The sequence below is a fragment of the Bubalus bubalis genome, chromosome 11 (assembly GCF_019923935.1).
Source record: "Bubalus bubalis isolate 160015118507 breed Murrah chromosome 11, NDDB_SH_1, whole genome shotgun sequence".
Classification (NCBI taxonomy): Eukaryota; Metazoa; Chordata; class Mammalia; order Artiodactyla; family Bovidae; genus Bubalus; species Bubalus bubalis.
Genome location: NC_059167.1, coordinates 19208670 through 19234992, shown reverse-complemented (window position 1 = coordinate 19234992; position 26323 = coordinate 19208670). Strand labels below are relative to the sequence as shown.

The window sequence follows — 26323 nt, the reverse complement described above, 5'->3', positions numbered from 1 at the left end:
GTGGGTTGCCATTTCCTTCTCCCGTGTCCCCTCATAACAGGCCTTTAAAACTCTATTGTGGGTGATTAATGCCTGGATATCAGAGGTAGGGGAGAGAGAGAGATGGAGATCCAAAGTGGGGAGCGTGACTGTACTTTTTCACAGGACTGGAGAATGGTTTTACTCCCTGCCCCCTGGCCTTTCTCATTTACACCAAGAGTATGGTGCATCTGAATCCCCACCCCTAATGGAAAAAGACTGACTGTCAAGTAAGGATAGAGGACCTGGCGTTTACATCATAGCGAGTTAAGTTGGGAAATAGACATGGAGCAGTTGACACAAAACTCAATCAAACCTTAGGAGCTGCAGCAAAAGTAAAGGGGAACTGCTGGTGGATTCTCTGTCCTCAACAATGCTGGAAGGTTCTAAATATGTAAAGGATCCAACCTTTAGCATTTGAGAGTGGTCACCATCCTGTGGTCATATCCTCAAGGATGGTTTCCTTGGTAATGACAGCTTCAGAGCCCATTATTTGCTGGCCCTCAATCACAGCTTTGCTGAACTGTTTCTAGATCTGCAGGATGTTAGGAGAAGGATCACCAGGAAGGCATGTGGTGGGGGTTGGGGAGAGACAGGGTGGCCACCAGAGTCCCCAGCTTGCCCTTCAACAGCTTTGTACAGGTGTGATATCTGAGTCCCCTTTATTTCCATCCTCCCCAGGACTGTGTGGAGAACTACCCAGCAAGGTGCATCTTGCCCTGGCAGGAGTCTCTTTTGAGAGGCTCCAACTGTCCCCTGAGAGCTAACTGCCCTGAACCATCGCACAGCTCTTTAGCCAGCTGGTAGTTGGCTATCTGGGATATGACTGAGTAGCACCAACCATCTGGGGTTAAATGCTGTTGAAAACCTGGCAGTGATATTTCCCCCAACTGCATTCTCATCCCCTACTGAAGATGACCTACTAGCTCTGCCCCCGAGAACAACATCCCTTTAGTGCCCACCAGAATGTAGAGAGGGGCTCGAGCTGGGGGTTGGGCAGCCCCAGTTGAATTCTATTTCTCCACCTGGAGTTGGGATAAGACCCCAGGCAAGTTGCTCACTTGCCCAAGGGGTACAGTGATACCTGCTGCCTGGGGTGGATGTTGTCACTAAATGAAAGTGAAGTCTCTCAGTCGTGTCTGACTCTTTGCGACCCCATGGAGCCTATCAGGCTCCTCCGTCCATGGGATTTTCCAGGCAAGAGTGCTGGAGTGGATTGCCATTTCCTTCTCCAGGGGATCTTCCGGACCCAGGAATCGAACCCGGGTCTCCCGCATTGCAGGCAGACGCTTTACCATCTGAGCCACCAGGGAAGCCCATCACTAAATGAGGGCATGGCAAAAACAGCTGCCGTGTCTTGGGTGCTCACAGTGTCACAGTGTTGGCATCCGTGTCGTGCATATCTTGGCCTGAGAGGGACTTAGGTTCTCCTCCAGTTCCACCACTTAACTCTGTGACTCAGGCAGCACCTCCAAGCCTAGGTTTCCACACCTTGTAAAAGGGAGATAAGAGGAAATGATTAAGGACTTCCCCGGTGGTTCAGTGGTTAAGGCTCAGCCTTCCAATGCAGGGGGTGTGGGTTTGATCCCTACTTGGAGAACTAAGGTCCCACATGCTATATAGGCAGTGGCCAAATTTAAAAAAAAAAAAGAGTAAGTGATTAGGAGGGAAAAAATACAAAAGATGCTTAGCATAGTGTTTGCAGTATATAAGCTCAAGCGTAACTCTTTGTATTGTTATTATTTTCTATTATGATGATGTTACCTGCAGCCCACGCTTAGCTCTTATTCTTTATCTGATTTCCAACAGTGTTCTGCAAAGTAGGTATTACTGTATTTATTTAGCAGTTGAGGATGGGGACACAGATATCTCAAATACGACAGTGTGTGCAAAGCACATCCATTTATTAGAGCAACCAGCTCATGACCCTACTCAATAAATGGTAGCTATTTTCTGTCTTATTTTTAAAGTCAACTCAGAGAGCTGGTTTCTCTGCTTTCCCTCAGAACGGGGGGACTGTGGTACCAAGCAGACCGGCTTCTGCCCTGTGGTCTATTTCCCAGGGCCCCTTTGCTCTTCCCAGGAAGCTGTAGGACCCGGGGGCTTGTAGCAGCGTGGTGCCAGGACATGGGGAGGGCCACCAGGGAAGCACTGCCTATGTTGCCAGGATCTGGCATTTGCTCCCGTCCCCTGAGGTGCAGGACCCTAAGAAGCCTCCTGCTTCCAGATCCAGACCAAAGCTAGTTCTCCCCTAGCAGAGCGTGAACTCCAGTTCTCCTGAGGTAGCGCCCTACATGACAGAGCCTCATTCCCAGAAACCCTCACCTCATTGCTGGCTGCCCGGCTGGAGCCGCCCTGAGCCACGCAGCCTCCCGTGCGTGGTTGTTTCCTCTGCCAGATAAACAGAGGCTTCTCTTTTTTAAGTGCTGTACTACAAAGAGGGGTTGTCGGAGGAGTTAGGACCAAGTGGCTTTGAAATCCAGGGATGCCTTGAAATCCCTCGTAAACCAGCCCCAGAAACAGCACAGAAGCCATTTCCTCTGACACAAATGGCTTTGTCCTGAGGAAAATCGGGTTTATAGATGTCTCTTAAGGTAAATGCTTTAGATGGGCATCTTAGGAGTCTGAGGTAAAGCTCTACAGCCAAACACGTGGTTGCTTAGGAACCTTGCACGAGACGCTCTTGTAAGTGCCTGTGGTGTAAACACGCACATGGGCGTGTGCACGGCTGCGTACACCGGTGCATGTGCTGCCTGGCCGCTGCACGCTTCCGTGTCCAGTGTATGGTGCGTGCGGCACACACGCGTCACACCTTCCTGTGCCTCCGCGCGTGGACCGCCTGCCCGCTGCTGCTGCTGCCGCCGCCGCTGCTGCTGCCGCTGCTGGGTGCACGTCTGGGCAGGGGCTCCCCTAAAGCCACCGGTTTCAGCTGGATAAGTTGTTCTTCACTTCCCTTCCTAAAAACACAATTGCCTAGTGCTGCTGGCGCAGAGTCAGAATGGCCGCTGCATTTCACCCCCGAGGCGGCTTCCTTCCAGCAGTGGGTGAGTGATCCCGGCGTCCGCACGCTCTAACCTTCCTTGGGGGCCTTCTGCAACAGAAGGTGCTCCCCAAACCAGAAGAGATGATCTGTGTGTCCATGGCCTCATCTCCACCCACCCCTCCTGTTCTCGCGCCCTAGTTCCATGGACGGTTAGCAGCATCCTTTTTTTGATGTTCCCTTTTTTTGTTTTTTTTTACACTATAGTTTTTTGTTTTGTTTTTGTTTTTTCTTCCTGAGAAGCAAGAAGCCAAGGGCTCCAGAAGTGGCAGGGAGATGAGTCTGTTGTCCCAAAGGCAATGTTCAAATAATGTCTTTGGGTGCTGATCCTACCACTCATTCCTGGGCCCCTAGCAGAAATGCCCACTACATTTGAAGATGCTTTTAAATCCAACAGCAGCATCCTTAAGCTTAGTCCCCACCTTATAGCTTCCATTACTCTTCATCTGTGGCCCAGGGCCAAGTCCTGTAGGAAACGGGAAAATCTCACCTTTCTACCTGCTAGACCACCAGAGGAGAAGAGGGCTAAGGAACCAACCCATCGCCTGTCCAGCATTGCAGGGACATGTGAAAAGGGTTCAGAGGGAAGTAAGAAGGTTCCCAGTGGCTAGGAATTCCATCAACCCAGAGATGTCTTGAAAAATGCTGCTTGACCTGTCCCCTGTTGCACTTTTTCAGATTAGGAATACCTGTCTGATAAATGCCCACCTAATTGCATTCCTGATAATAGGGAGGAGAGAGAAATGAATCAGCCCTCTTTGCATATGCTTCTAAAAGAACCTGGACATCCCCAGAAAGATGATGCTTTGGGGCGGTGGGAGACAGTCAGCATGTTGACCACCTCTGCCTTCGAAACCCTGCCTTGGCAGCTGGCTTAACCAAGGACCCCAACCCATGGATGTGTTCTGCGTGAATGTGTTCACAGGAGATGAGACGTGCCCTTAGGAGGGTGGGGTGCCCTTGATGTCCTCGTGGGTCCTGAGAAGAATCAAACGCACTGCCCAGACAGTGACCCCACCTGCTGTCTCATCCACTAAACTTCAGCAGCACTCTCCCCTGTGGCCATAGTTGGGTCGCTTGAACTTCCTAGTTGGGAAAAAAGTAGAATCAAGTTGTTGCCAATAGCAACTGAACCATGTCCCTGTTCCTTGAGTCTTTTGGCTCTTGCCTAACTTGGAGTGAACCAATGCAGAGATGCCAAAGTACTGTTAAGGAGGAGGAGGAGAGGAAGAGGCAAGCCCGGAACCAGCTACAGGAAGGCATGCTACTGAGGGGCCTTGTGAACAGAATACCCGCCTCTGCTCCACCCCTGCATCCACCGAGAACTTGGGGCAGGCTGCTTATAGAAAGAGCACCGGGGTTATTCAATCAGAGCTAGAGGAAGGAGATAAGAGATCCAGTACTAACAGAGGGGATTTCTCCTGCCTACGGAGAAAAACGCAGCAGGGAAAGTGGAAATGCACAACTTGGACAGGAGGCTGGGGAGTCTGTGCCTGGGCATCGTACCACCCATGTCGGGCACAGCTGCTGAGCCCTTGTCACTCTCGGCATCCCTCGTGCCTGTCCAGTGGCTGATTTGTCCCTGCACAGATGGGGACTGTGGAGGAAGTTCTCCCATCACCCACCAAAACTAACAGGTAGAGATCAAACTTTGCAGAAGAGCCCCAGAGGCGATGAGCGTGATAAGGGGACAGGAATCAGGAGCGCCAGGAACAGCAGCCAGGAAGGGCTTCCCCCAGCCAGCTTGCTGCAGGGATTCGTTTCTAACTGGAGTGAAGCATCTGCCTGCCCCTCCTTAGGAAAGGTGAACATCACACCTGCCTTTCTCCTCCCGGGACTGTTGCTATGGAGATCCCAGGGGCGTCAGCGCCTGTAACACAAGGTCACAAGCAGAAGTGGCAGCCTCACTGGCCTGTCCAACAGCCACCGCTTTAAATCCATGAGCACCAAGCAGCAGTGAGCTGTGCCTCAGCTTAGTCCAGCAGCCAAAGTCAAAGGGAAGCCCGTCAGGCAGAGCAGAAATGTCCTGGATGCTCTCAAGTTTATGCCCAAGAACTGAAGCTTCTTTCTCAGTGAGGCTGAGAAAATCACCTGCCCAGAGAGGTGGCCTGGTATGAGCGGGCCTGGAGGAGTCCCTAGTCCTGAGCATTCCCACCTGTCCCCTTCCTTGACAGTGATGGTCATGTACCAAGGAGACGGTGGATGGGCCATCAAGGCCACTGACCAGCTGTATATGCTCAGGCTAGTAGCTCAACCTCATGTGTCCAGCGGGTGTTAAAGGGAGACCTAACTGGAAAGGATGCTGTGGACATGGGCGCAGGTGTCTGTCAAAGGCAGAGCATACTTGACACACAACAGCTGCTCAATGTTTGATCAATGGATGGCCGTGGGTAACTGTCCTTGACAGCTAACCTGTGTCTCTTGTAAGGGGACCGTCCCCATGCTGCTATCATCAAGGTCTGGGTGAGTAGAATAGGAGGGCACTTGAAAAAGGAGGGAGCAAAGCCACCCCGTGCAAGAATAAAAAATTCAAACAGAAAGTCCCTGGGAGGTAGGGCATAGAGGTTGGTCCTCTCACATTTAGTTCAGACAGGAGGGCTGGCAACTCATAGTTGCTAAATTTTTAAAAATAAGTTAAAAAATAAAGCACTGCTAGTTGCCAATACGGAGTAGAGTGAGGTGTCTGAACCTGCTAATTGTTCCAGGAACATTTTGTGGGAATTGCTCTCAGCATGTGTGAGTCCACAGACCCACCGTTGACATGAGAAAATGTGACTACTTATTTATATTACCATACATAAGACGGTGGGCTGTTACAGAAGAATCCATTGTTTTTATTTTGACCATATTCCTTACTTTTTAAATAGGTTTAATGTGCGGTGCTAGTGGTAAAGAACTTGTCTGCCAAAGCAGGAGATATAAGAAATGAGGTTCGGTCCCTGAGTCAGGAAGATCCCCTGGAGGAGGACATGGTGACCCACTCCAGTATACCTGCTGGAGAATCCCATGGACAGAGGAGCCTGGTGGGCTATAGTCCATAGGGTCACAAAGAGTCGGACATGACTGAAGCGACTTAGCATGCATGCACGTTGTGTATTAATTCTTTATCCATTGAGTTTTTTTTTAATTAATTCAGTTTCAACCTATCTTTTGATTTGGGGACTTGTTTTATATTTGTGGTATCTGATTTTTAAACGGTTGAATGAAGAAAATATTTTAAAACCAAATAAAATGCCCTTCAGCTCCTGAGAGAGATCAGAAAGCTTAGCAAGGACCCAAGAGTAACACAGACCCCAGGAGAGGATCTTGTCACAGGGGGCCTGCCCCTCCCCCTCCCCAGCCCCACCCCACTCCCACCCCCTCAAAGAGTGAGAAAGCCAGAAGCAACCTCTCTTCCCCAGATGCTGCTCCAGCCTAGCTCTGCCATGGATCAGCTGTGGGTAACCGTTGGCTAGTTCCCACTTCATCTGCCCATCTTTCTGATGATGGAAGAGGAGAGTCAAAGTGTTTTCAAAGGATTCTCTATCACATGTGGATTTTCCCACAATCCCCCGACAAAGCTTCTCAGCCCTAAACTATCCCAAGCAAATGGCACTCTCGCCCCAATTTTAACCATCATCGAGAAAGGAGATGCCACAGAATTCCTTACACTTCCTTTTGAAATCATCCCTTTTGCCTTGCTCAATGGAGAAGGGGCACCAGGGCGACCAAGCTCCAGGGAAGTCACCTAGGAAGTCGGGCAGGTCCTTGGCCTCCACCTCCTGATAAACGCAAGCCAGGACCTCTCCTTTCTACCCAGCTCTTAGTCAGGGGCTGACCGCTCTCCCCAGTGAGTCCCCTACAGACCTGCCACACACACTCCTCGTTTATGGACTTGAGCATCAACTACTCATAGTTACCTTTCAGTCTCCTTGAAAGGACAGCGTATCTCTGGGGCCTCCCACGTCTTGCCTGCTGAGGTCACCTCATAAGCCCTATTCAGCAAAACACCATTTTTCATTAGCAGGGATGAAAAACATCTGTGTGTCAGCGCAAGGTGATCGGCCTGGATCGATGGAGACTAGAAATCATGTTCCAAATTAGTTCTATTGCAAGTTCTAGTTCCTCAAGCAGAGGAATCTGGGTTTCCCCCATACCAGAGGGGGAAGCGTTGAATTCAGCCAAAAGGCAAGGTTGCTGGGACAGCAACTGAAAAAGAGTAAGGGGTGGGGAGTTTCAAAGCAGAGATGTGATAGATGGATTATTTTTAATCTTTTTTTTTCTTTTGAGGCATAATTACACGTGGCAAAATCAATAGATCTGAAATGTATGGTTCAATGAATTTAACAAATATATGTACCAGTGTAACCTACATCCCATCACCCTAGAAAGTTCCCTCATGCCCCTTTTCAGTCAATTACATCCCTCTGCCCTAGAGACAACCGAGGTTGATTTCCATCCCCCTTGTAGCCTGGGTTTGGACTTAGTGGACTTGCAATCTGTAACTGTGGTCTTAGGTCATCTGGACAAATCAGCAAGAAAATCTCATCAGCAGCTCAGATGTCTCCACTTTCTTAGTGCTGCAAAAGGTCCTGCCCCTGAGCTGCCAGTGCTTGGCTCCTCTGTCCCCAGTGTGCCATCTGATCCCCCAGGGCTACCCTCTGAACCACAGCCCTTCTCCCAGTCAAAGAGGTTAGCACCTGTCTCCCAGGTAAGTGAGTGGTGAAGCTCTTGGTAATGGTGACGATGCATGCTTTGTTAATTAATACAGGGACGTGCAATGCACAGAGCCACGGCATGTCAAGCAGCATGTTGATTTTTACTGAAGCACCATACAAAAGGGAGCTCTTCCTTTTGTGCATTTCCTTTTAGAAACAAAGGATTCCATGACCACCTTCTTCCAGGCTTCTAGCCATCAAGATGGCTGCAGAGCTGAAATGATTAGTAAGCGTGGAGGCTGGGAATTGAATGTGTGTGGGTGTTTGTGATCCCAGCCCTGAGCCCATGGTCCATGAAATTGAAGGATCCCAAATTCTATTGGATTAAACTTAGCCAAATGTCTCGAAGGTGAAAAGCGCTTTGTCTGAATGCAAAGCTTTGGTGTCTCTGGAATGTACCTTCTGCAGCTCAGTTCTTAATCACCGTATATTTTTTCACTTGGACAAAGGCTGCCGGCTAATAGCATTTTCAACCACCTTCAGCTGCTTCACTCAACTACGCCAAGGCCTCAGGCTGAGCTGGTAGCAGTTTCCTGGCACAGTGATCCATTCCCAACTGACCAGCATTGAGGAACAGCACACATTCACACCCTGAAAAAAACGCCTTCCCCCTGTAACTATGCAAGATGCCAGGCAGAGGCAGAATGACTGCTCTCCTCCCTCAGTGTCTCCTGCAAACCCATCCAAACTGGAGGATGGGGGTGAAGAGGAGGGAGGAAAGAGCCCTAGATGGTGCAGGGCGGGAACTCTCCTCTCTCTCTGGGCAGTGAAGGTAGCTGGGAGCTCCCAGCAAGCTCATAGCAGCACAGACCTCGAGGCAGCTCATCTCTGAACACCTCCGCTGTCAGATTTCACTTTGATCCCTGAAAATTATAAGAACCTCAGCTCTTCAGAAGAGAGGCAGCTGCTAAGCCAGGGTGATTGCAGGATTTCTTTCCCCCAAGCTGGAAGGCAGGCATGTAGCCTTGCCTGCGTCCTGCATGAGTAACCACCTTCCAGCCTCACCCGCGAGGTCACTGCCTAGTGAACAGATTGCAGTTGGGCTGGGCTGCCCCTGGGCCGCCCTGAACGCTCACGACCTCCTTTAGCAGCAGAACTGGCATTTGGTAAATGCACAGGTGCAAGAGCAGACAAGGGAGGCAAAAAATGCCAAGGAGCACCACCTGGATGGCTAGAGGTTGGGAACATTCTCCAGGCTGGTCAGCTGCACCCCACCCCTCACCCGTGAAGCCCCAAGCCCTGGAAGCAGCTGGGGGAGAGGAGGGGAAGGAGGGATGGGCTGGCCACAGGTCTTTGGAGTCAGAGCTGTGAGGCTGAGCTCCAGGACTTAGGCAGGAAGAGATTAATTAGCGCCTCCCAGCCCAGCCAGCTCTACAGAACAGGGAGGTGTGGAGGGTAGGGATCCTCAGGGCTAAATTCACCTCCAACAGACAGACACACAGTCATCCAGAAATAGAATCTCTAACCTCTCTCAGCCACAGCCCCCTTTCCAGCCAAAATGACCTCACTAATGAAAATGAAGCTGTAATGAGGATTCGGATGCCTGGTAAACCTTACCTTCTTTGTCTCTGGGCTTTTACCATACCCACTGGCAACAGACTGTTATAATTCAGAAGCTTTAGTGATTCCTTTTGTTCACAGCCACCAGGTAAATCAGAGCCATGAAGGCCATTGTATGGCAGACCTACAACATATATATTTGAGTCCTCGATACGTAATGTGTGGCCCTGTTGGAGGAGGGATGGAAAGGGAAGGGAGGAGCTGGTATTTGGTGTGTGGATTCCACAGCAGTGAGCAGTACCCAAGAGGAAAGTGACCTTCCTTGTTGCATTTCCTGTGAGCAAGGATGGGCAAGGGTGAAAGGGACTAGGCCCCCAGACTGGAGATCTCTGGACTCATCAGTCCCTATTTCCCTGTGCTTCCTGTCTTCAGGGGAGCTTCCCTGATGGCTCAGCAGTTAAGAATCCACCTGCAATGCAGGAGACACAGGAGACATGGTTTCAATCCCCGAATCAGGAAGATCCCCTGGAGGAGAGCCTGGTGGGCTACAGTCCATGGAGTCGCACAGAGTCAGACATGACTGAGCGACTGAGCAGACACGCACACACCTGCCTTCAGGCCTGCACGGAGAAGCCACGGTCCCAGGTGACCACCTGGATGAGAAATGCCTCCAACTCCGTGTAAGAAAGGGCAGTCAAAAGTCTCTGCTACATGTGTGCTTAGAACCAGGCTAGAGGGAGTCCTTGCAGATCAGCCTCTGCCACCTATAAGCTATTGTTGTACCTAACCCACTGCACACAGAGGAGTAGCCATCCTTCTTTTAGTGATTTGCAAGAACTGGCACTTGAAACACTCTAAGATTTTTTTTTTTAATCTGATTTTAAAAATCCTTTAGCCCAGTATAAATGTATCTGGCTGCAGGCTAAGTTTAGTGTATCTGAAGATTCAGATAAGGTTGCTGATGGGGAGATTGTGTGTGTGTGTGTGTGTGTGTGTGAAGACAGAGGAGGGAAAAAAATGAAAAGTGCTGTCCAATGAGCAAAAATGAGGAGTGAAAGGGGGGAAAACAGAGCAAAGGGGAGGTAGATGCAGACTGTCCAACTGTGCCTGAGGGTGTTTCCATTTCTGGACAAGCTCCCATCCATGCCATTGGAATTCTCAAAGTCAAGCTGGCACGTCCCTCCGTGGAGAGCTTAGCCAGATGACACATTGTCTTGTGTCCGGCAAACTCACAGCCCGTATTGTTCGTTTGTTGGAAATGCCCATTATCGGTCAATTCATCAATCAGCAGGTTTATTGAGTACCCTACCAGGCTTCACAAACCTGATCAATTTTTTCTAATTACATCCAGCGGACATGTAGCCAAGCCCAGTAAACAAGACGAGCCCTCACATCCCACTTGGAAATGAACATGAGGAATTGCCGGCCCTTGCAACCTCACGCTGCCAAACGCTGCAGCACATGCTGACGGGCGAGCGTGTGCTACCCTCGCAGATGGCGCTGGTGTCGCTGACCCACTGTCAATAATAAGATGAGTTCTGAGTGCTTTCTCAGACACAACAATCCATTTGCTTAGGTCCAGCCATACTCTCGTCTAGACCCCTCTCTAATGCTATGGATTTCAGTGGAGAGTGAGCAGGGGATGGGTTCAGACTATGGCCGGGAAACAAGCAGGGGACTGAGCCTTGCTCGTTGTCCTCCTGGTGTCCAGCCCCACATCAGAGGCTCCTCAGCTGCCTCCTTCTGGGCATGTGGACAACTGGCCTCTCACAGGGGGCCTCTATGCCCCATGTACAGTAAGTCTTTTTTTTTTTTTTTTCTTCCCAAAAGAACAAGAACAGCTATGTAGTTTGTAAGTGAAGGGCTGGTAAGACTTCCTGAACTGGAGTCATCAAAGTCAGCCTCTGAGTAACATAGATGGAGACCAACATGGAGAGCGTTGCCCTGTGTCCTGTAGCCCAGGCCCCAAACCTTGGCGGATACCCCCAGACCTTCCCAGTCCCAGAACTGGTCATCAAGAGGCCCCAAGAAGAGGGAATTCCTTGGGGATCCAGGGATTAGGACTCCGTGGTTCCACTGAGGCAAGGTGGTGGGGGGGGGGGGGTGGCTGGATTCAATCCCTGGTCAGGGAACTAAGATCCTACAAACTGCATAGTGCAGCCAAAATAAGTAAAAAATTAAGTTTCGATTAAAAAAAAAAAAAAAAGGATCAGGGGCTTTCCTAGGGTCTGGTAGCTAAGCGTCCATGCTCCCAATGCAGGGGTCCCAGGTTCAATCCCTGGTTAGGGAACTATTAATAGATTCCACATACTGCAACCAAGACCCAGCACAGCCGAATGAAAAATAAATTTAAAAAAAATTTTAAAGAAGGGATCCAAGGAGAGCTCAATCCTGCATTTCAAATAGAATTCCTTCTTTCTTCTTCAGACTAGTTAATTCATTAGTTCCAAGTCACCCAGATCCTTAGCCATCGTCTGCTTGGGTCAATCTGACCCCTGAGTCTTACTAGTCCCCCGGCCAACCTTTCCTTCCTCACTTGGATTAAATCAAGTTCAGAGGCAGCTCACAGGCATTAAGAGATACTCCAAGGGTTGAAATCCCTGGCTGGGGAAAGTAAAATCCCCACACACTCAGAAGAGGACCGACAGCACACCCTCACCCTCTAACCTGGCCCCTGAGTGCTGGTTGTCCAACTGTCTGTGGTTAAGGCTCCCAAACCTGGAGATCAGAGGGGTTGGTGAGCTAAGTGGTTTCACCTCCGTGGCTCATGCAACAATTAACCCACGTGTCTGGCTCTCTGTGTCTGTCCTGTGCGTGCGTGTGTGCGTGCGTGCGTGCCTGTGGTGCCCTCTGTCGCTGTCTCCGCAGGGAAAGTCACTGGCGGGCAAGCGCCTCACCGGCCTGATGCAGTCCTCCTGACGGTCCCCGCCGCAGGGCCCGGGCCCGAGGACCACGCGGGCAGCCGGCGGCGCTCCACGTCCGCGGACAGAGCATCCCTGCGGGGAGATTTGGTCACTGTGAAGGAGAAGGAGTGAGGGCCGGGCCACGGTGGGGAGACGCGGAGCGTGAACCAGAGGGAGGCCAGAGAGAGCCCTCGGAGGCTGGGGTCGGCGGGGCAGAGGCCCCTGTTTACAACCCCGTCTCCTTGTACAGTCGTGCGCCGATGCCTCGCTCTGTAGGAGGCCCCAGTCCCTCACGTGTTCTGGGGAGAGCGCCCGGCTGGGCTCCTGCCGTGACTGTCCCCTGAGGTTCCATTCTATCATCACTCCTCCCCGCTGTCTGGGGGATCACATCTTCCAGCAAACTCGAACTCGAGAGGACCCGCGACCCCCAAGCACATTCAGTATTACAACCCACCGCCTGTGGTGCGCCCGCGGCGCCCGCCCCAGTCACACCACTGTGTCCCAGCTGCCTCCCGCCTGCCCCATGCTGCGGCCACCGGGCTGCCCTCACACCACGGCCCCGCCCCCCCAAATCACACCGTCAGCACTGAGCCACCTCGTGGATCGCAGCACTTCACGTTCTTCCAACCCCCTTTGAGGCCACCTTCAAAGGGGTCGCCACAAGGCACTGGCGGCTGCCCCCTCTCCCGTCAACCGTCTTGAGGATCCAACACCAGAGGAGGCGCTGATGTCAATGAAAGAGCTTGTGGTTTAACGGCCCTGAAGGTCCTGACCATCTTTTAAAATTTTTGATTATTTTGTAATTTATTCTGTTGCAGCCCCTCACTCCTTGGTGTGTCCCCGCGTGTCTTACTTAAAATAAATGTGGCGGTGAACTTGGGGGCCCTTGGGATCCTCCCCTCTGACAGCCCCACGTGGGAGCTGGGGGATTCAGGCTGGGAGTCCTGGGTGTGGCCGGGCCCCCGGGGCCAGGTCTCAGTTGTGTCTGAAGCCGGGGCAGAATCTGTGCCCGGGGGGAGGGCAGGACCCATTGGTCCTCCGATGGCCTAGCAAAGGCACTGTCCTCCACAATGTCCGTGATCATGGAGAAACGCAAGCACAGAGCTCAGCCTGCAAACACCTACATAAGATCCACTTGTGTGTGTCAGAACGACCATCTGCCAACTTGGCGGCGAGGGAGTCATGCAGAGCACGGAGTCAGGTGCCTGGCGCACTGTAGGTGCTTGGCAAATGGTAGCTATTACTCTCATTGTTGCCACTGTCATTATTGGGACTCCCATGAGCCCTCGGACAGAGCGGTATAAGCCACGTGCTTTTGAATTCAGACACTCACCCACCCCACCCCTATACCCTCCCCCCCCCACTACTATGACCATCTTCCTTTGATGTATCTTGGCCAGAGGTAGAAAATATCCTTTGGGAGCGTATAAACAGCAAACACAGAAGCAAAACAGCGATCACTGGTATTTCTTTACTTACGTGGGCAGATTCACCAGCTGGTGAGTCTCATAAGCTTGTTTGCAGGCACTGCCTCCTGGGTGTTCCCCTAGGACCACCTTTCCAAGCCCACCTTTGTGCTGTGTCCCCAGGGCACCAGCTTCCATCCCTCACAGCAGGGCCACCGAGGGCATGAGGGGTCGTGATCATGGTGGCACCCCAGCGGATTCTTGAGCCCCCTGCCTCAGTTTCCCCCATGGCAGTAGTTGGTCTCTTTTAGAAGTACAGTGGAAATTAGAGACATTTTGTTTCATCCTCAGAGTGTCTCCAAGGGGGTGCTATACACCCAGGTTCCTGGCAGACACTGCCCGCAACCCTTGCTCGTTCCAGGAGACCTGGACACAAAACCAGGCACCTGGCAGATACCGAGCAACTGCTTGATGAGGAAATGAGTTCCCTGAAGCCTTTTCCCATGTTATGGGGTCTGCTGACCCCCTCCTCTCTTCATCACATGTTTTTGAATCCCCTTGCTTTTCATACCGATCTCCTGTTGCTCAGGCTCCCCTGCACCCAACATTGCCCCAAGGAAGCAGCTCCTGCCAAGGTGCCCCACCCATGCTGACACTGATGCACAGGGTCTGTGGATACTGGCAGTTCTAGAGCAGCAGGTCCCTCTGTGCCCTTAGTTATCCCGGGCAAGATCCTGGCTGCCTCCTGTCCTTCCTCCTGGCTGCAGTCAGGGCCCGGGTGGTCTCCCTGGCCAGGACATTGGTGCCACCCAGCTGAGGTTCCTGAGGCTTCGCCTACCCTGGAGCTCCCCAGAAGGGTCAGAGGCAGGTGGACTGCAGCCCCGAGAAGGAGCGGGCTGAGGGCATCCTGACACCTCTGGGGACATCCCGCAGGCTCAATAGACGTGAAGGCAATTTCAGATGGATTCAAACCCAGAGCAATAACCCCCTCATCCTGCCTCCCAACCAAGGCACACTCTGTCTTGTGACGACCATCACATGCCACCCCCCCCCCCAGCAGGTCACACCCAGAAACGGGGGAGAGAACAGGATTGTGCCACCCAAGTTGGCTAATCCAAGGGCAGCCTACTCGACCTAGCTCACATAGGCTGGGCACTTAGTCCAAGGGCAGTCTACCATGCAGACCTTAGAATGCAACTACATTTAGAAAAAGTTTCCCAGATGGCGCTAGGTAAAGAACTCAGGCAGTTAAAGAACCTGCCTGCCAGTGCAGGAGACAGAGACACGAGTTCAATCCCTGGGTTGGGAAGATCCCCTGGAGGAGGGCCTGGCAACCCACTCCAGTATTCTTGCCTGAAAAATCCCACGGACAGAGAAGCCTGGAAGGCCATAGTCCATAGGGTTGCACAGAGTGGGACACAACTGAAGCAACTTAGCACACACACTTGGAAAATCTGGTCTTGGCCAGTTCCCCACTGGCTTGGTTGACACAACCAAAAATTCAGACCTAGATTAAACTTTTGAAGGAGTTCAGTTCAATCACTCAGTCATGTCCAACTCTTTGTGATGCCATGGACTGCAGCACGCCAGGCTTCCCTGTCCATCACCAACTCCTGGAGGTTCTGTAGCAAAACAAACTTCGCTTTTTTTTGCCCTGTCTTGCCTTAGGTGCCCTGACTGGGCATGGTCTCTGGGTCTGGAACTCTTCCTGATTTGAGCTCACAGGGCAGATACCATGTCAGCAGCCCCACAGCCAAAGCATCAGGGCCGTCTTAGAAGTGACCACCCACCCGTTGGGGCAGACACATAGGCGCCAGACACTGGGCATCTGACTAACATAGACTTTGCCTGTATGGGAAGAGTCAAGCTTGTAGATTGGCATGGGTAAATGCCCAGCAGCAGCCACAGGGCCTGAGCAGAGCAGCAGGAGCTGTCTGGTCAGAGGAGAGAGCTTCTGCTTTTCCAGGAAGGGATGCTCTGTCCTGCTGGGAAGGGGTTGCTATGCCCCAGGAATTTAGCAAAGCTGAGCCCACCAGGGCCATCAGAGGCACTGTGCTCCAGGGCCACCCCTTCCAAGGGTACAGGCCAGCACCTGGGAGGGACCTCTTAGCACTCCAAGTTGCTTCTCTGAGCAGTGAATCACATGGGGACGTGCTCTGGGGGCCTTCCCTGTAGCGAGGTTCCTGGTGTGTTCAAACTACCTCACCAACAGGGCGTGACCCAGGAGCCTACCACCCATCTGGCTCCTCGGTTGGTTGTAGAAGTTGATGTTTTTCCTAAAATGCACCCCTCTCATGATGCTTCAAGTGCATGGGCTTCAAAAGCCGCCACTAGGAAGTTGTCCCAAAAGCCCAGAAAAGACTGAGCACTGCTGGTCTTTGAGTCTGCAAGAGAGATCTTCCAACAAAGTCCAGGAGCTGAAAAGTCCTGGGGGGGAAGTAACATGTCACCACCCCCCAAAGGGGCTGGCTGAGCTGAGTATGTAGCAAGGACCGTGTGTGGCACAGTCCAATTGTGGCCAAATGAATCCCTGAGAACTCACCACAGGGCCCTCTGAAGAGAGGGCTGTGCTCATGTAACCATGGCAACGGCAGATGCCAGCAGTCTACTCCTTAGCACCACCCACTGATAAGTCAGCCCCCCTGGGCACAGCCCAGGGGCCATAACGTAGCAAAGTAGCAAATGTAGCAATAAGGGGCCCAGGCCGTAAAGGGACAGGGTCCACACGACCCGGCCTTGGCCCTCCCCTAAGTCCCTCCTGAGGGCTCAGAGCCAGCTGCTGTCAGCTGTCCAAGGAGGGAGGCCCTGCGCCCCGCCAAGCGTGCCCAGTCTATATTCTCTGCCCACTCACCGCATGATCACGGACACGTCGGCATGGCCTTCTCATAGTGCATGTGGTTCTCATTAGTTTATTTTTCTGGAATTTGGGGATTGGACCCCAGAACCAAACATGCTGGTACCGTCTACAAATAAATGACTTGAACCCACTATAACCAGTTAACTCTGTGTGGCTCCTTGGTTTGGGGGTTTGTCGGGCAGGATTTACCGCTAGAAAAAATATCTACCCCCCCTCCCCACTCCCCCCCGCCCCCTCCAACACACACACAGCTTGTTTCCCCCTCACTCCCAAGCAGGATGCTGAGAAGCTCTAGGGTGGGGAATACCTCCTAGTAGGTTAGGACAACTGTTTCACGGGAAGGCTAAAATGCCCCTGACTCTGTCGGGGTGTCCTTGGCTGTGTGGTCTCTATGCCCCATTGTCTGGGCCCGACCATAAATCCCAGGGGCCTGGTGAGCACCAGCAGTGGCCATTGCTGACTTTCAGTGGCCAATCTGACTTTCTTAACTGAAGTCCCAAGATGGAAGTCTGTTACACACAGATGGGGATCTTTACAGGGAGTCTTGGTTTCCTGAGCGACCAACAATCTCATCTTCCACTCACACCGAAGCTACAGGACTCTGAGAACCTGAAGTCAGGCTGACAAGGGGAGGAAGAGAAGGAGGTATAAAAAGGAACCACAGTACTGCAATTCTTTAATGATGAGGCTGGCACCTGCCAGTTTGCTTCATGGCAGAAACTCTGCTCCTGAAAGTAGAAATGATCTCGGAAGTGTGGGAATGGGTCTCCCGTGCCATTGGCATGGGAAACAAACTTGTCTCCCAACCCCTGAGTCATCTCCCAGAGCAAGACTTCCTGCCCTACAAGGTCAAGACCAAGGTCACACCTGCAACAGCCCCTACGGTGCCAGGCGTGTAGCAGACCCCACTACAGGTCCTGGCCCTGCCACAAAACAGCCATACTTCCCTGTCCTCCCTGATCGTGTCCATCTCCTCCAGAAAACTAGAACGCCTCCTTCCCAGCCCAGCCCTCTGGCTTATTTCCAGATCTTTGTTCAGCAACCTGTCACTGCACACACTCCCACTGACCACCAAGGACAGAGGTCTGCTTGAGGTCCAAGGTGGAGGTGGGCATTTGGGGCTGCCCGTTACAGCACTAAGAGCTGTGCCCACCCACGATTTTCTGGCTTTCCCCTTGAGTGCTTCCTCTCTCCCCACATCCTTTGGGGGACTTCTGGCTGAAAGGGCATGACGCTGTCCCTTCCCTTGGTTGTTGCTCAGTCACTAAGGTGTGTCCGACTGTGACCCCATGGGCTGCAGCACGCCAGGCTTCCCAGTCCTTCATTATTTCCCTGAGTTTGCTCAGACTCATGTCTGGACTCCTGGTCCCCTTCCCTGGGCTTCCTTTCAGTATTCACAGTGAGGGGTTATAGGATATTTCCCCAACCTGCACAGCGCAGGGCAAGCCACCCAGGCCAACGAGAGGCTGCTGGCTCTGGCTTGTTTTCAAGAGGCTTCGAGTGGGGTGTGTTCCCCAGTGAGAGCGCCCTCTGGCCTGGAGCTCTCTGTGAGGCTCCTAGCCCTTAAGGCAGGTCTCTATGCTCTCAGAGACTTGGGCTGGCCCAGCCCCATCTGGTTTATTTCAGCAAAGCGAGTAACATCTCCTGATGGCAGCTGCTGGGACACACACCTCAGTCTGAACACTGGTTTCCTTCATTGTAAACCAGGGAGAAGCATTTCAGAATCCTGTGGTAGTCATGAATTAATGTAGAGCACTTTGCCTATGCCTGGTACATAGTAAGTACTCATGAAATGAGTGCCGGTATGAACTGTTGCTGCATCTTCGAGATGCTCTGAGAGGCAGAGGCGGTGAAGGTGGAGGGCCTTTGCAACCCCCTGCTAGGCAGCTTCCCAGCCCTTCTTGCAGAGAAGGGTGTGGGTTTTGTTTGCCTGTGCAGGAATGGTCTTTCTCTGCCTGTGACAGGCCCCTCGCTCTCTTCTTCCCGGAGAGGGCCTTGTTCCCTCACTATGTGTAACCTGAAGGGCCTCAATCAGTAATCCCACATTAGGCCTCAGTAAATAGCAGGGCAGAGACGTGGGGGTGAAGGGGAGAGGGTTTGGGGAGCATTGGGGTGGGGAGGCTTCCTTCTGCAGGCCCTGGAGGAAAACGGAAGTGGAAGTGTGAGTTCACCATCTGCACTCCTGCTTGTCTGACAAGCCTCCGTGGCTGCTTCACTGGCATTTGGATTCTGAGCTCTTGTTCAGAAATATTCCATTTTGTGGTGCTTACTCAGACTTCAGGGACTTCCCAGCTGGCTCAGTGGTTAAGAGTCCTCCCGCCAATGCAGGAGATGCAGGTTCGATCCCTGGGTTGGGAAGATCCCCTGGAGAAGGAAATGGCAACCCACTCCAATATCCTTGTCTGGGAAATCTCATGATTAGAGGAGCCTGGCAGGCTACAGTCCACAGGGTTGCAAAAAGTAGGACATGATTTAGTGACTAAATGGCAACAACAACAACTCAGACCTCGGACCTAGGATGAGTGACTGGCCAATGCCTCCTTCCTCAGAGAACATCCATCAGCCGCATGGACACACCTACCTCCCAGAGGAAGGGCCTTATTCCTAAAACGGCCCACCACACCAACACAGCCTGTTTTCCCTCTTTCTCCCATTAAGGCAATGAAGACTCTTGAGTTGGAGAGGAGGAGGTGGGATCAGGGAAATGTTTAAAAACTAGAGGAGGCCCTGGGTATCTCTTGCTGCCCCCGTTCCCATGACCACACCCATAGTACAGAATCAGTGAGTATCAGCACTGAGAGTTCCTTGGAGATTTTCTAGTCTAAATGTGAGTGTGTGTATGTGTGCATGAGTGTGTGTATATGCGTATGAGTGTATGCATGTGTGTTTTACATTTTGATTGTTTATTGAAGTATAATTACACACAATAAAATTCACCCTTTTTTAGATATAGTTACAGGTTTTGACCAATTTATACAGTGATGTAACTAACCACCAGCCCCAAATCCAGAGAGTAATTCTATCATCCCCCAAAATTCCTTCATGGTTAATCCCCTCTCCCCAACCCCATCCCTGGCAGCTATTGATCTATTTTCTGATCCTGTAGTTCACCTCTTTCAGGAAGACCCATGAAGAGGGTCAGACAGTATTGGCTTCTTGTGTCTGGCTTGTGTCACTTTGCACAATTCACGTTATTGCCTAGATCAGTAGTACATTCCTCAATGTTCTGTTTTTATCCATGAAGAAACTGAGGCCCAGGGAACTTCCCTGGTGATCCAGTGGCTTGGACTCTACTTCCCCAATGCAGGGGGCCCAGGTTCGCTCCCTGATCAGGGAACGAGATCCCACAAGTTGCTGCTAAGAGCACGAATGCCACAACTAAAGATCACACGAAGATGGGAGATCCCATGTGCCATATCTGAGACCTGGTGTGGCCAAATAAATAAATATTGAAAATAAAAAAGAATGAAATGGAGGCCCAGAGAGGCAAGGCCAAGAGAAGGTGGAAGATCCAGGCCTGCTGTCCAGGCCCTCACTGCCATCCGCCCCTCAGGCCCCTTGGACACGATTTCTTCAGTAAAAAAATCATCTCTTTAATCCCTCAAAGTCCATGAGCCCCTATATGAGGAAGCACATGATCCCAGGACCCGCACCATGAGGACAATGCATAATTCCTCACCTAACAGAAGCAACTTAGTGCTAAGTCACTTTAGTCGTGTCTCTTTGCAACCCCATGAACTATAGCCTGCTAGGCTCCTCTGTCCATGGAATTATCCAGGCAAGAATACTGGAATAGGTTGCCATTTCCTCCTTCAAAAGAAGCAGCTTCAGTTCAGTTCAGTTCAGTCGCTCAGTCGTGTCCGACTCTTTGTGACCCCATGGACCACAGCATGCCAGGCCTCCCTGTCCATCACCAGCTTGGAAACAAAGGGAAGCAATAGTACATATTGGAGCCAGGCACCATTGATTCACTGAGCAAGAAGTGCTTCATGGACCTTCTGCCTGCATGCATGCTTAGGCACTCAGCTCAGTTGTCCAACTCTTTGCAATCCTTTGGACTGTAGCCTGCCAGGATCCTCTGTCCATGGGATTCTCTAGGCAAGAATGCTGGAGTGAGTTGCCATGCCCTCCTCCAAAAATCTTCCTGACCCAGGGATGGAACTTGAATCTCCTGTGTCTGCTGCATTGCAGGAGGATTCTTTGCCTGCTGAGCCATCAGGGAAGACCCTCATAGATCCCCTACCAACAGGCAAAAGATCTCTATAGACATTCCTCTGAAAAAGATATACAAATGGTCAACCAGTATCATGAAAAGAAAAACTCAGCCTCATTAGCCATCAGAGAAATGGAAATCAAAAACACAATGAGATGCCACTTGGCACCCACTAAGATGGCTATAACTAAAGAGACAGATAATAACAAATGTTGATGAGGGTGTGGAGAAATTGGAGTTCTCATAGACTGCTGGTGGGAATGTAAAATGCTGCAGCCACTTAAGAAAAGTCTGGCAATTCCTCAAAAAGATAAACATGGAGTTGCCATGTGACCCAGCAGTTCCACTCCTAAGTATGTACCTCGGAGAAAAAACTATAGCTATACAAAAATTTGAAGACTAATGTTCATAGTAGCGTTATTTATAATGACCAAAAAATTAGAAGTAATATAAATTGATAAATGTCAATTGATAAATGCATAAACAAAATGTGACACATCCATACAAGGGAGTATTATTTGGCTATAAAAAGGAATGCAGTACCAATACATAATACAGTGTGAATGAGCCTTGAAAAACATGCTAAGAAAAAGCCAGTCACCAAAGACAATTTCATTTAGATGGAATGTGCGGAATAGAGCAATCTATAGATACAGGAAGTAGATTTGTGATTGCCTAGGTTTGGGGGGCGGGTGGTGGTCACTGCTAATGGGTATGGGGTTTCTATTAGGGGTAATGAAATGTTCTAGAATTGATTGTGGTGAGGTTTGCACAACTCCAACTCTGTGAATATACTAAAGACAATTGACTTACACACTTAATTGAGTGAATTCTATGGTATGTGAATCATATTCCAGTAAAGCTACTGGGGGAGGAGGGGTGGGGAGGAGAGGAAGGGAAGGAGGAACAAAGGGAGGTGAAATAGCTGTAGACCAGGAAGAGATCCAAGCCTGTTTTACTAAGTCAGCAAGAGAACGGGGTTGCTCCCTAGAGAGAGCAGGGGAAGGTAGCCACAGACAACTCTGAAGTCCTGCCTAGTGTCAAAGGCAAGGTGAGCAGGTGCCAGGTCGTCCCAGAGAAAGTGGTCCATTTCAGCCATCTCTGCCTGAACTGAGAATTGAAGGCCCCATGTAGGGAAATAATTAAATTAGGTGGATTAGCAGTCTGCAGGATAAGCCATCCACTCAACACTCTCCTGCATCTAATATGAGCCTTGTTTCCAAAACTTTAAGCCCCAGGGACATTCAGGCACATTCTGGGCAATGTCCTGGATGGAGTCAGAAGACTCCTGCGCTAGCCTTGCATTTGCTACCATTTGCTGTGCGGCCTTGGGCAGCTCATGGCAGCCCAGCCCCACCCCACCTGGGGAAAAGTTAAAGAGAGTCAGGCCCCACCTCTGGAGGTTCCAAAGTAGAAGTTCTGAGAAGAACCCCAGGAATGTCTGTTTTTCATAAATAATCCTATCTGCACAGCAAAGGAAGCTATGAACAAAATGAAAAGGCAACCTATGAAATGAGAGGCCGCATTTGCACAGCATATATATAGGGAGTTCATAGCCAAAATACATAAAGAACTCATGCAACTCAATAACAAAAAGACAAACGACCCAATTTAAAAATGGGCAGAGGAGCTGAACAGACATTCCTCCAAAGAAGAAACACAATTGGCCAAAGGGTGTGTGAAAAGATGCTCAACATCACTAGTCATCAGGGAAACTCAAATGAAAATAGCTGTTCTAACAGTGAGATACCTCCTCATACCTGTTAGGGTGGCTATTGTCAAAAAGATAAGCGATAACAAGGGCCACGGAGGATGTGGAGAAAAGGAAACCCTTGTGCACTGTTGGTAGGAAGATAAATTAGTGCAGCCACTATACAAAACAGTATGGAATTCCTCAAAAACTTAACAGAACTACCACAAGACCCAGCAGTTCCACTACAGGGTATATATCCAGAGGATATGAAATCACTGTGTTGAAGAGGTACTTGGACTCCCGTGTTTGTTGTTGTTTACAACAACGTGCCCAAATCTCGCGACCCAATGGACTAGAGCCCACCAGGCTCCTCGGTCCATGGGATTTTTCCCAGGCAAGAATACTGGAGTGGGTTGCCATTTCCTACTCCGGGGGATCTGCCCAACCCAGGGATCAAAACCCTGTCTCCTGCATTGACAGGTGGGTTCTGTACCACTGAACCATCACAGAAGCCCACTCCCATGTTCATTGCAGATTTATTTACAATAGTAAAGATATAGAAGCAACTTAAGCTCCCATCAATGAATGAATGGATGAAGAAAACATGGTGTATATACACAATGGAATATTATTCAGCCATAAAAAAGAAGAAAATCCTACCATTTTACACAACATGGGTGGAATGAAATGTTAGGCAAAAATACCACATAATCTCACTTATATGCAGAATCTGAAAAAAAAACAAACAAACCCAAACTTGTAGAAACAGAGAACAGATTGGTGGTTGCCAGATGCAGGGGTAAGTGGGGGACATGGGTGAAGGTGGTCAAAAGGTATGAACCCCGCATTATAAGATAAGTTCTGAGGATCTATCTACAGCATGGAAACTATGGTTAACAATAAATGTGTTATATATTGGAAAGTTCTAAGAGAGTAAATCTCACAAGCTCTCATCATAAGAAAAAAATTGTAAGTATTTGAGGTGATGGATGTTAACTAAACTTATTGTGGTGACCTTTTCACAATATATACATGAATAAAACCATTCTGCTATATACCTTAAACTAACACCATGTTATGTGTCAATTACATCTCAATAAAACTGGAAAAAATCCCAGGTGATTCTGATACACAGGCAGATAAGAACCACTGGACTAGATGATTTCTATGTTTTCTTCCAGCCTGAGAGCTGTACAGGAAGAGGGTTTGATTGAAGTCCAGAAAAGACATATAACTCCTCTCTACTTCTTCTCCAACCAAAGACACCTCCCTCCATCTTCCCCAGGATGAAGGTCTTCGCACTGCTGTTTGGCTGCACCCAGAATTTTCCTAAACCAACTCCAACACCTTCTGCTGGCTCTCTGCTTGCCGCCCTCATAAACCCATCCTGGATTCCCCTCCTGGAAAGCAAGTCCATCATTTGGGGGTTAAGGATGGTCCATGTATACACAAAAAGAGAGAGAGACAGGTACATGCACACGTACACATATATATGCCTGTGACTATGAGCTAATGTATTGAGTAAATGCTTCTATTCATGCAATGCTTTGCCAAAGTGAATTCACTGAGCCTGCAGATGAATGCATCACATCAGAAACAAAGGGGGAAACTCTGGGATCAAACCAAAAGATAAATTACAAATTGGATCAGAGGCTCTTCCTCTCGCTGTGCTGTGGAGGCACGTTATTAGCTGCCTGGACATGCCAAGTGACTGGCAACACCCACACACACTGACACACACAGCATCCACAAGTCCCCTCCCCCGGTCCGGCACGAAGGCAAAGGTGACCTTGACACTTTTCACTCCTAAGCCTTGAGCACTGAGACTCGTGACTGCACTCAGGACTCCGAGCTTTGGGCAGGAAAAAAACGAACTTTCCTTTTGGCTCTCTCCCACACGGTACCAGCTGGTGAGCCCACAGAACTTCTGCCAGTTCACTCACACAGCGTTCTGTGCAATTCCCGGTCCCTCCTGCCCCCTCCCGCCCCCTCCACAGCCCAGCCTCAGGCTTGGCAGAAGAGGAATGGCCAGCCAGTTGGCCCCACAGAGGAAGGAGGAACTGGCAGAAGGCAGGCATGCATCTGCCCCCAAAGAATGTAGGTGGGAATGAGGCAGGATTTGGTGGCTGACCTGATAAATGACCCAGGGAGCCAGTTCTGATGGAAGGCACGTCCTGGGAAATTTACGTCTATAAATATTTATTGTGACTGGCCGTGTGGCAGGTGTGGAGCTGGCTGCCAATCTTACAGAGTTGAGGAGAAGTGGTTCTGTCCTCGAAGACCACACCTTCTGGTGGGAGGTACAGACATGGAACTAACCAAGTGGCACACAAAGCCAAGGGCACAATTACAAAAAGCACACACATTGCAAGAAGCAACTGATTCTATCTGAGAAGAGATGAAGAAGGGGGTGGCTGACCTGTTCAGGGAGCAGTGACTGGACCCCCATGACTGGAGCGTGCAGAGTATGGAGGACTAGAGCCGGTGTGAAGGAAAAAGAAAGGTCAGAGCTAGACACCAAAGAAAGATGTCGTGATGCCTCAAACCAGGGTAGGGCCTGGCAGTGAGGAAGGAGGGAGCGGACAGACTCACAGGATGCTGTGGTAGACTACAAAGCCCCTGGTGACTCAGTGAATATGGGGGTTGGAAATCGAGAAATGAGTATTAAACATTTCAGAGGATTTAAATCAGAACAAAAGAATGATGTGGGGTCAGTAGACCTAAGGCTGATCCGAAAGGGGACTTCCCTGGTGGCCCAGTGGTTGGATCCCATGCTTCTACTGCAGGGGGTGAGAGTTTGATCCCTAGGCAGGAAACTAAGATACCACATGCCTCACAGCCAAAAAAAAATTTATTTTATTTATTTTTTTTTTTAAAGACTGATTCTAAAGGGGGAAGCTAGGAGCAGGTTTCCTGGGCATAAAAGCCGTGAAGGGAGTGAAATGATAAGAGGTAGTATTTAGAAATTTTGGAGTCTATTGTATCAGAGCAGGAGCAATTTTGAGGCAGCCAGTGTATGTAGCTGAAGTGGAGAGGAGCAGGAGGGACATGTGCAGGAGATAGGGGTCATGCCAGGGATGCTGAGGTCACTTGGAAGGACAGCAGAGATGCAGTGGAGGACGAGCCTAGGAGGCGGGGAGTCCTTGTCCCAGGGGTATACAAAGATGTGACCTGGAGGCCCGTAGATGCTGTTCCTTCATCAGAAGAAGGCTGTGGGACAAAGATCACAGCGGGGTAGCCGGACGGCAGCTGTGAGGAGGGTGGGCATGCCTGCCTCTAGGTTCATCCAGTTGCCCACAGAAGTGCACCCGGGGTGAGCCCTTCTCCACACCTCCATCACTTCCGGCAGTAAGCCAGTCTCCTTGGGAAGCCCTGTGGTGTGTGGGGCTCAGCCTAGAGCAGTCCTAGGGCGGGGTGACTTCTGCTCGGGACCTCATTCCCATCTGCCCGGCTTCTCTCTGGAAAGTCGTCCTGTTGCCACCCAGGCTCCCCGTCCAGGTCTTCAAGGGCCATCTGTGGGCTTGCCTCTCGGCGAAACAGTCTGATGATGATCTCCCTTTGACTTCTCAGTCATTAGACCCCTCTATAGGGTTCAAGGAGACCTGCCTCATATCCAATTTCAGTCTCGTGAACACAGCTGAGGGAAGAGTCTCAGCTCTTTCCTCAGGGTTGAAGTTCTCCTGTCACCTTTTGCTTTCTCTTCCACACAAGCAGCACATGTTTTTTTCTCCCAGTTTTTCTATGTAAGGCATTTCCTCCAGTCTCTGGCCATGTAAAGGCGGGCGTCTATGCACGCAGCCCACCACTTGTGGGGTTCCCAGCAACCAAACAAGAGGGCGGTGTTCTCCTGCCCAGAGAGTGCACACAGAGTCTTCATGGGATAACATCATCCTGTAATCTGCAACAGAAAGGAAAGAATGATGATAGTTCATAGCAAATGGACCCTGATCTCCAACACAACAATGCCATTCCTTGCAGGAAGCAGCTGCCAGATCA

At 50.5% G+C, this 26323-nt stretch overlaps 1 protein-coding gene across 15 annotated transcripts in view; it reads left to right on the top strand.

The window, feature by feature from the left end:
- RGS6 (regulator of G protein signaling 6) overlaps positions 1 to 23964 on the top strand; it is a 639493-nt gene extending 615529 nt beyond the window's left edge. For 7 of the 15 annotated variants that reach the window (XM_044924776.2, XM_025295259.3, XM_044924780.2 and 4 more), the window contains 2 exons: positions 2996 to 3062; positions 12124 to 13037. In XM_044924776.2, coding sequence (XP_044780711.2) covers positions 2996 to 3062; positions 12124 to 12290 — 234 coding nt within the window. In that variant the 3' untranslated portion in view covers positions 12291 to 13037. Of the gene's footprint in view, positions 1 to 2995; positions 3063 to 10606; positions 13038 to 23508 lie in introns of those variants that run through there. The other 8 variants (XM_025295262.3, XM_025295261.3, XM_044924781.2 and 5 more) reach the window with 6 other exon arrangements.
- Positions 23965 to 26323: the final 2359 nt, after the last annotated feature.